General features: G+C 43.0%; 1 protein-coding gene across 2 annotated transcripts in view; it reads left to right on the top strand.

The window, feature by feature from the left end:
- Positions 1–2,230: 2,230 nt before the first annotated feature.
- The window catches only part of LONP2 (lon peptidase 2, peroxisomal), a 107,402-nt gene continuing 98,870 nt past the window's right edge, over positions 2,231–10,762 (top strand). For both annotated transcript variants that reach the window (XM_087420291.1, XM_087420292.1), the window contains exons 1-2: positions 2,231–2,478; positions 9,555–9,789. In XM_087420291.1, the coding sequence (XP_087276417.1) occupies positions 2,246–2,478; positions 9,555–9,789 (468 nt within the window). In that variant the 5' untranslated portion in view covers positions 2,231–2,245. The remainder of the gene's footprint in view (positions 2,479–9,554; positions 9,790–10,762) is intronic.

Below are 10,762 nucleotides of genomic sequence, written 5' to 3'. Positions count from 1 at the left end.
TAAACTTCTCTCTAGGCCCCAGAGGCTCGGGACCCAACCTAGGAGATATCTTTGACAACCGTTTTCCCTTCACTCATCAGGGCTAATCCATCAGCATATTCTGTTGAAGCTACAATCAAACATAGCTTGACTCTACTGCTTCTCGTCTAAATCATCATCACCTCTCACCTGGGCAACCGTACCCCCTCCTAACTGGCTTTCCTGCTTCTGCCCTTAAACCCTTACCTTCCATTCTCCACCAGCAGCCAAAAGGATCTTCTGAAAACATAAGCCAGAAAAGTTATTTCACCACTTGAAATCGCCAATGGCTCGCATCAGGCTGAGAGTAAGACCCCAACTCCTTACCGGGGCCTCCTACCCTCTCTAACCTGACCCTGCCCTCTTCTCTTTCTCATCAGTACCACTAGGTCCAAGGTCAGCAAATTCCAGGAACAGGTTCCTCAAACCTCCTCAGTTTATTGCAGCCAGAAAGTCTTCACTATTGTTGCTTCTTCTGCCTGGAATTGTGTCTCCTCTGCCCCACCCGCTGATCTTTGCATTGATGCCTCCTCATAGTGCAGGGTTCAGTCCAATCGCCATCTCTTCAGCGAGGCCATGGTCTAAAGGACTGATCACTATCCAAAATTATTTCCCTTGTTTATTGTTTTCTTTGCCCACTAGCACGTCAGCTCCAGGAAAGCAGGAACCTTGTCTGTCTTGTTCCCAGAGGCATCCCCAGCACCTAAAATAATATCCAGTACCTAGTAGGTATTCAAAAAGTATCTGTTTAGTGAATGAATGAAAGAAGGTGCAACCACATCAGAGAAAGAGCTTTAGGCAGGAGCCTACCAGTTCCTGTTCCTCCACCACAGCAGCTGGTACATCTGGCTCCTCCTTTCCCTTATCTGCTGCACACACAGGAATATACAGTTCCATCTGTCCTGTATCAGACTCAGCCATCTATGGGACTGTCCCCCTGGCCCAGAGATGGTGAGGGTAGGACTTTGCCTTATGTTATGCTCTCTACTCCTCCACAATTAGCCCAGGGCCTTGCACCCAGCAATCCTTCAATGAATGCTTGTTGACTGGAATGGACTTTCAGTTCCCTCCTGGATTCTGAGAGCATGGCTAGACTTCATGACTTCATATTTGGGAAAAATTTTCCCTCTGCCAACTACAGCCAAAGCCAAGTCAAATCTCAACGTGAAGCAGCTCCCAATGGCCAAATCTGAAACAATTCAAGCAACGAAATACATGACATTTTTGGGTTACAATCTATAAAAAAAATAAATACCCATGAGTCTATACTAACATAAAAAAATTATTGAATAAGTAAATAAATGAGGTAGATGAGGCAGCTTCCTCTTACAGAATTCCAATTAATAAATGTAGAATTAACTCCCCACAAGATACCTATTACTTATATAGTGGAAAGTGGTAACTTACAGTGGAGAAACCCGGCAGATACCACCTCCACCAAGTAATCAAGGTCAAAATCATACATTACTAAGACATTTCACCATCATGTATCACTAAGAAGGCCACATCAATTCTGTGGTCTTCCTGCCAAGAATGTATAAGTTTGAACTTGAGAAAACATCACATGAACCCAAATGGAGCGACATTCTACAAAATAACGGACCAGTACTCTTTGAAATACCAAGGTTTGAAAATAACTAAACAATATATTGAGGAGACAGCACACCTAAATGAAAAGTGGGGTCCTGGACCAGGAAAAAGCGCATTAGGGAGAAGAGTGGCAAATCTGGGTGAGGTCTATAGATTAGATAACAGTAAGGTTAATTTCCTGGTTGCTGCAATTGAACGTGATTACGTAAGATGACAACAGGGGAAGCTGAGAACTCGACTATGTTTTTCCAACAGTTTTGCGACTCTAAAATCCATTCGAATGAAACGTTAAAAGCATTTGAGGTAGGTATAATGTAGACGCGATCATCCTTCTGAACACCAAGTAGGGGACCGCGATGCGAGGGACCCTGAGGGGAGGGCCCAGAAGCAGGCCTGCAGAGCGGGTCTCAGCGCGCCGCCGCGCGCCTCTTCGCGCCTATGTACGCCGCCCGTCTTCCCGGGCAGCTCCGGGAGGGGGCAGCGCGAGGCGGCGGCGTTTGAGCCCCCGGGCGGCCCGTAGCGCCGGGCCGGAAGCAGCAGCGCGCCGGCGACTGGGAGCGTGGTTGCGGCCGCCGCGGAGGCCGCCGGGAGCTGCGCGTCCGGCTCCTTCCGACGCCCCGGGCGCGCGGCCGTCGCCATGTCTTCGGGCAGCGCCATCCAGATACCCGGCCGCCTCCCGCTGCTGCTCACCCATGAGGGCGTGCTGCTGCCCGGCTCCACCATGCGCACCAGCGTGGACTCGGCCCGCAACCTGCAGCTGGTGCGGAGCCGCCTGCTCAAGGGCACGTCGCTGCGGAGCACCATCCTGGGCGTCATCCCCAACACGCCCGACCCGGCGAGCGACGCGCAGGACCTGCCGCCGCTGCACAGGTGCGCCCGCGGGCGGCCTCCCGGCGCTGCCTCGGTCTCCTCACGGGGGAGCGGGGGACAGCGCCGCCTCAGCGCCGGGTGCGCTGAGCCCGGCGTGTGGGAGCGCGGCGGCCGGCGCCCGCCGCTCGCGGCTGGACGTGGAGTCCGCCCCGCCCCCGCGGGGCCCCGGACTCCGGGCCGGCGCCCCCTCCCCCCGCCTCTCCGGTCCTCGCCGCGGAGACCCTGCTGCCCCACACGCCGCCTCTTTCCCCGTCCCGTCCGCACCCCCCTTCCCTTAACTCGGGGCGCCTCTCTCCTCGCTGCCGGCGGCCCCTTCCCGCTCCCTCGGTACTTGTGTTTCCCGTCATTTTTTGTGCGGGGAAGACTGTCCCTGAGGTGAGTCCATCGCCAGTCCTCCTCCTTGTGTGAGGAAGGTTGTCCCTGAGGGGACGTCCCCTGCCAGTCCTCCTCCTCGTGTGAGGAGGGTTGTCCGTGAGGGGACGTCCATCGCCAGTCCTCCTCCTTGTGTGAGGAAGGTGGCCCTGAGGAGACATCCGTGCCCATCTTCCTCTATTTTGTGTGTGGGACGCTGCCACAGCATGGCTGATGAGCAGTGCGTTGCTCCATGCCTGTGGGATCCGAACCTTTGAACCCCTGGCCACCGAAGCGGAGCGCACAGGCCGGGCTCCTGCTTCCCTTCTTAAAGGACCTTCTTGCCGGCGTTTTCCCATCTCTCCCTCTCTGGAACTTTCTGTCTTCTCATCGCTGCTCCCGCTCCCATCTCTTTCGCTTTCTGAGGGCCAGGCTTAGACTAGATTGCCCGACGCCATGGCCGTCTGTGTGTGACTTTGGGTGACAGACTTCACCTGTGCCTGTTTCTTTCTTCATTTCTAATTTGTACACTATCAGCGTCCGTCTCTTCCGTGTGTTATGAGGATGAAATGAAATAATGTGTATAATCAGCTTTGCGCTGTGCTTGGTCCATAGTTGTGCTGTCCAGTCCTCTAGCCACGACCACGTGTGCCAGAGAGCACTGGAAACGTGGCTGGTCCACATCGAGATACTAGAGTGACCATTTTGTGCCGGTTTGCCAGGGACTGTCCTGGTTTGAGCAGTGAAAGTCCTGTGTCCCAGGAAACCCCTCAGTCCCAGACAAACCAGGGTGATTGGTCACCCTAGATGTGCTGTAAGAGTACAATACGCGTTAGGTTTTGAAAGTTTAGCATGAAAAATGTTGTGTTGATTAATAAATTTTACGTAGGCTAAATGTTGGAATGGTAAATATTTGGGGTTAAATAAAATAGCGTTTCATCTATTTCTTTTTATTTTATAATGGAGCTACTAGATTTGGGTATGTGGCTCACATTATATTTCTGTTGGTCAATTCTGGTATATAGTATGCTCCCAGCAAATGCTTTTATTATCTCCACGCTCACCTCCTAAGCCCCCGCCTCCTGTGCTTAACTCTTGAGATCTTTCAGTTTAGAGCCCTTTGTTCACCTACAGTTATCCGTTTTTTTGTTTGTTTTGTTTTGGTGAGGAAGGTTAGCCCTGAGCTAACATCTGTTGTCAATCCTCCATTTTTTGCTGAGGAAGACTGGCCCTGGGCTAACATCTGTGCCCATCTTCCTCTACTTAATATGTGGCTCGCTGCCACAGCATGGTTTCACAAGCGGTGCATAGGCCGGCGCTCGGGATTGACTGTGTGAACCCCGGGCCACTGAAGTGGAGCATGTGAACTTAACCACTGTACCATCAGGCCGACACCAGTTATCCTTTTTTAAAACTAGGGGTTCCTAATTCTTAATGGATTTTGGGAACATTAGGAATGCCTTATTTTTATCCAAAATTTTGTGATTATATACGTTGTTTTAAGAGTCCATGGCTTTCTTCAGATTCTCAAATGAGACTGGTTCCTCTCCCTTCCTTCTTAAAACAAAAAAAACTGAAGTTAAAAAACCCTAACGGTCCGTTATTAGTCCACATGGTAAAAGCCTTGCTTTTTTCAAGCTTGGAAAACATTTGGACTCCCCTCTGATCTGCTTTGGTTATTGCTTGAGTGGACTGGACACTTTTCAAGTTTCAGTAAACTCTGATGAATTATATTGGATTCTGGTTTTCCTACATATGACTCCACTCGTTAAACCTCTGTTTATTTCTCCCGTAATTTTTTGCTTTCTGTGCCCAGGCACTTAGTTGCCTGTTGAGGTTGGAGAGCTCATGATTAGATTATTTTGTTTTATTTCTACTGTGCATATGTATGGTTATTCCCCATGGGTACTCTGTGAATTTCAAAAATAGATTTAGTCATATTTTAGGTTTCAATGACTATTTGTTGGTATTCTTCTGGCCAGATTTTGGAGGGTTTTTAATTTCTTTTATATGACTCCCTCCAAACCAACAAGAAATTAATTCTCCTGCTTGGAAGTAATCACTAATATTCAGATGATGCATAATCTGATCCTTGAATAGCATAGCAGTGTTAACGTTTAATCATTTAAGGTAGAAAACACACACTGAAAATTCTTTATAGAATTCCACCATTGTAAGGGCCCTCCAGACCATCTAGTTATCCTAGAAATACTGTTTGCTACTTGAAAAGTCTATGTGGAAAGCTTGCAGTGCATTCCTTAGTATTAGGTTCCAGTATCTGTTTTCTCTAATATGACCTTAAAACACTCTTTGCCTTAAAAAATTTTTAAAAAGCTTCAATAGTACAAATATTGAGTTATCCATAACGTTATTCTGTTTTGATGCATAAATCTGTCCTTCCCTGGTTACCTGCATTTCCAGATGGTAGTTGTACCCCAGAGGGAAAACGAGGGGCTCTGCTCCTGTCTGTCCCTTTTAGACTATCCAGGTGATGATGCCTCAGCCTTCAAGGGGCAGCAGAAATAATTTGTGCCCCTTTGTGTGTCCTTGCCACACAAAGTAGCAGGGCCAGATGTTGACTTACCTGACCCGCTTCCTTTACCATTTTGCACAGCACAGTCCCTTTCTGCATGTTAGTGTGCATGACCCAGGAGCCTTTTTATAGGAAGAGCTTTGGATTGTCCCTGCGGTGTGAAACTTGGCTCCCATGCCACCTCAGGACACCCTGTTTAACTGCACCATATTTCTAGTGGCTCCTGGGTGACTCATTGTTTTCTTAGTGAAAATAGGTAATAATTTAGTACTTCCTGTACACCATGCTTTCATGCATTTCAAGATGGTCATCCAGTCTTCTTCCAACCTTCCATGCTTCAGGGTACGTAGCTTCATTTTCTCATAGAGCTGATTTCTCAGTGCCTCCTCTTGGCATTTTTTTCGTCTCTGAGACCCCAGATTAGTTTCATTGGCATTTGTCTAACAAGAAATGAATGCTTTATATATAGCAGATGCACAGTTTCCTAATTTGGATCAACTCTTTGTCCATGCATTACTCCTGTTTGTATCTAGTTGCATTCTTAGGCCTTCAAAAATATTACCTGATAATACTAAGAATTTAAAATTTAATCTTTAAATTAGCAAGTATGTAATGGATAGCTCTACTTAGATTTTCCTCAGTCTGCATTTACTCTGTTTAAGGGAGATCTATTTACAAGTGGCATTTCTTAAATTCAGAAATGAAGTTTTAAGCAGGGAGTGAAAATCAGTCCTCTAGCAACAAAGCCTCACCTGTTGTAGAACTTGAGGCTATCCTCATAGACTCTCTCCTTGTTTCTAAATCATTATTAATCACAATGATTACTTTAGCCAGAAATCATCAAATAGTCAAGAAAATAAGTAGGGTGACACCAAGACAAAAGATATTTCAGTGGTTCTTTCCCAGAAATGTATAACTTTTGTTTCCAGAGCTTTGGTAGAAATGGGTCTCCTCATTAAGTGTCATTAAGATGTAAGCATTAGATATTAAATAATAAGCTTTCCAGTATCTCAGCTCTCTGGAAGCTATGGTAATAACTGTTTATTTTTCTACTTTTTATAGGTACAAATTCATATTTTCCATTGTGGTGAGAAAAGAGTGAATTTTGTCATAGAACCTGGTTCAGGTCCTCCATTGCTATTTCATATCTTTGTAACCATGGATACTAACCTGTTTACCCTTTTGGAATCTCAGTTACTCATTTATAATAAGGAGATAGTGCTGCCTTCCTCACAGGGGTGAAAGGCAGTGTATGATGAAATGATACTTATGAAAGCCTTTTGTAAACTACGAAGCAATAACCCTGTATGTTAATGATATTATTCCCCAAACTGGTTCTTTTAAATGAAGATTTCACAAATGGAGATGGGGGGAGGAATGGGGAGACCCCATATTCTTTCAATATGGGCAGAACTGAACTAGCATCATTACAAAAAGGACTTGGAAGATTGAGGATTCCAAGAAAAATGGAGAGCTTTAAATTAAAAATAAATAAATAAATAACATAGCATTTGCTTAGCATATAGACCAGAGATTACATATTTACCTAATGTGCTCATCTTGGAAAACTGCTTTTTGCAGTAGTGCTGCTTTTAGATTTTCCCACCACTGCCGTTGATGGTTCTCAAATACTTACTAAGTCAGTTTCTGCATTACACAAATCATACCGATTGTAGTCAGATTTTGTTTGGATTCAAATAATATTTACAACTCTGAAAGTAGATCCCAGATAGGACTTGCAAAAATTGTTTGAAGCGTGGGGCTGGCCCCGTGGCATAGCAGTTAAGTTTGTGCGCACTGCTTGTCGAGTCATGCTGTGGCAGCATCCCATATAAAGTAGAGGGAGATGGGCACAGATGTTAGCCCAGGGCCAGTCTTCCTCAGCAAAAAGTGGAGGATTGTCAACGCTTGTTAGCTCAGAGCTAATCTTCCTCACAAAAAAATAAAAAATAAAGTACAAAAAATTCTTTGAGGTGTAAAATATCACAGTAATTACAGTGTAGATTTTCAGAGCTACTACCTAAAGGGAAAGAACACCACTCATTTGGTTGTATAAATTTGGATCTGTTGCAAAATCAAAATGTTTCTTTTTGGTCATACCTAATAAAACACACATTAATAGAAGTAGAATCTTTAGAAAGATGACTAACTTGATCTAAAGCCTGTTATATATGAAAGTTAGAAGGAAAGTGTTAGATTTATTGAATATATTGTTTACTTAGTACTTTTATATATAAAACCTAGAGCCCAAAATATAGTAGAAATTGTCTAAAATAACATTAAACATGGTCCTTTTTCACAGAGCTTTTCACCCAAAATGACTTTTACCAGGTATTCTGTTTCTTGTCTTCGATCATGTCACGGATCATGTTTTTCTTTATGAAGCATACTTTCTAATCAACTATAATTGATTTAAAGTACTAATTAGCATATTTAAAACCTTTATATATTTTCTCTCATCAGGAGGAGAGACGTAGTGTCAATCCAACTTAAACTGTTTGCAGTTTGAAACATCTTCCTTTGACAGTTAGCAAAAGTATTTTATTTGCTTTGTAAGAAGACTCATTTTTAGTCTCATCTTTGATCAATGATGTGGCCCAAATCATTAAATTTATCTCCTTATCTGGAGGTTGGGATTTGTCTCATCTCTGTCTCTGGTTTCTCCTTGGTTTCTGGTTTGTAAACCACTTAGTCCAGGGATCCGGATTCTTGTCTGTTGATGTTTCTTGTGGACAGAACTGTGAACTCTTTCCGCATTGTGTGAGCATTAATGGACATCATTGGCAGTGCCTTATAGTCTTAGTTCATCTGTGATCAACTTAGGTATTGATGACTTGCTCAGGCCAGGTAAGTTGGTTTTCAGGAAATGGGAGATACAGCCTACTACAGTTGATGAGTGAAGAAAAACAGCAACAACCCAAATAACTCAAAATAATAGATAATTGCCAAATCATTTCAAGTTTTTAAAGTATCTAATGTTTTTTCTCCCCACCCAATTTATCTTCCTAATTTTTTGGTTTAAGTTATGGTTTAAATCAATTTTTATCCCCTGTACACATGATATGACTAGAAAGGTAGTGAGAAAAGATGGACATAGCTCAAAATAAACTAAGTGGCAGAGGGAAGCCAAAGGTTACACATAATCTACCGAATGAGTCATTTATAAGGAAGTAATCAAGAACTAACTGCATATAGAAGTAAGCATATTTGCTAAAATATTCATCTAGTGTATTTGTATGTGACCCAGTGTGTTTGAGATGGGCAAGTGCAGTATTCTAGTATTACCCATTTCCCAGGGGGTTGAGAGCCGTAGTCACTGTAATTCTAGTTTCTTTTCTGAAATTTTACAGCCTTTCCTCTGGCTGAGGGGAGAACATATTTTACTTTGGGATCTGGAAGTGTCCTCTGAATGTGGATCTTTCTATTTGGTGTAACTTTGGCATAGTTTGGAACAGATTTCCTTTCTGTGAATTAAGTTTGTATGTGACGTGGTCAGAATTGTACGTTCTGATAAGGAGCTGAGACTTAAAGTAGAACTTTCCCAGCTCCTATCAGGTGAGGTGATTACCCATTAGAACAGAATAAGGTTTATCTCTGCTCAGTCCATGACAGTGTGTGGCCTCTAGCATTTAGCCCCAAACTTAGAAATTCAATATGCAAGGGTATCTTTGTTTGTTAATTCCCAGATTGGGTGGCAGTTTGTGATAAGGTGGATATGTAGAAGTTTTATAGATTGTGTAAAAATCCCCTCTTGATGTTAGTAGCAGAACTGGTCCTGGAACAGAGATTTCTTAGATTGGGTTACATCATGCTGTTTATATTTAAATCTGTTTAAAATGCCAATATTTATTCTGGTGTAAGATTGCCTCATTCCTAGTTGGCAAGAGTCATTTAAGCTTTGTAATTGTCAACTACTTTTACGTTTTTATGCTTAGATAACTCAAATGTTTAGGAATTTCTACCTACTTCTTAAAGGAGGTGCTAATTAGAATGAGATGGCCTGCTTTACCCCACAGTTGATGGACTTAACAGACCATGTACCGCGTGCTAAATTAAATAGAGAAATAATTCATTTACACTTTAGACGTTCTTTGTTTTTAAATGAATGTCTCAGAAAAGGCAACACTTTTTGAGGCAAGTTTCTGTGCTACCATTTTGAACATTTGTAACGCTGGTGTTTTGTGTGTTTCAGGATTGGGACGGCTGCACTGGCAGTTCAGGTGGTGGGCAGTAACTGGCCCAAGCCCCACTATACTTTGCTGATTACAGGCCTGTGCCGTTTCCAGATTGTACAGCTCTTAAAAGAGAAGCCATATCCTGTTGCTGAAGTGGAACAGTTGGATCGGCTTGAGGAATTTCCCAGCACCTGTAACACTAGGGAGGAGCTGGGAGAACTATCAGAACAGTTTTACAAATACGCAGTACAAGTGAGTTGCTTTTCTTTTTTCCTTGAAACCCCATTTTCTTTGGTTCTTTTGCTCCCGCAAGATATGATGGATTTGATGAGTGGCAAAATTTTAGGGCAGCATATGTTTAAATGATTTAGTAATTTGTTTTATAATATATTAATTTCAGTGTGCTTTTGTCTCAGATTGTACCTAAATTATTCTAAGACATGTTAGCCAACCCTTTCTAAAATTTTTCCAGAGAGTATTTCTACAGCTTTCATTATAACTTCTGGTGTATCCAAACCAGGTAGTTCTTAAACCTAAATAATGTTTAAAATTAAAATACTGCAGAAAAGCTATTTGTCACTAGAATATCTGGGCACCAACATAAGCTATGTTGGTTCAGAAGTCAGGGTCACACCATGACTGGCAGTAACTATGGAAGCTCAAGGCCTCGGTAGACTGATTTCAAATGTGGTTGAAACCTCAGTTAGCTAGAATACTGGCAGGGAAGCACACGTTGGTCATGCGTTAAATATTTGACTCCTTAATTCTAGGTTTGAGTTTTTTGTTAACTCTAGATTGAACAGAAAGCTCCTCTCCTTACCTGATTTTGTTTCAAACCTTATTGAAATATATTATAAAACGTAGTCTTCTACTTTCTATTGATACAATCCAGCGACTATAACTGGATCTATGAGGATCAGGCAGTGTGGAAAGGTCTTGATTTTAAACACCATTGATCATTGAGAAGTATATAGGGCAAGTGTTCACAATCTATGGTATTTCTACCTGATGCGAGCTTCTAGTGAGACACTTCTAGATTAGTGAACAACACCAGAAAAATAGAAAATTTGGAGCTATAAGTTCTGTGGGGGCTGAAAAGAGGAACTTAAGAAACTTCAGTTTGAGAACTGGAGTAAGTGATTATGCTATTTTGGGATAAAGCAGGTAGGGGGGAAATAGAATTTCTCTTTCTTTTCCTGGGTAATGCTCCCTGGTTCTTTATTCT

This window comes from Ceratotherium simum, chromosome 30, assembly GCF_057802395.1.
Source record: "Ceratotherium simum simum isolate JZ-2026a chromosome 30, ASM5780239v1, whole genome shotgun sequence".
Classification (NCBI taxonomy): domain Eukaryota; kingdom Metazoa; phylum Chordata; class Mammalia; order Perissodactyla; family Rhinocerotidae; genus Ceratotherium; species Ceratotherium simum.
Note: the sequence above shows the minus strand (reverse complement) of the source record. Positions and strands in the feature narration are given on the sequence as shown.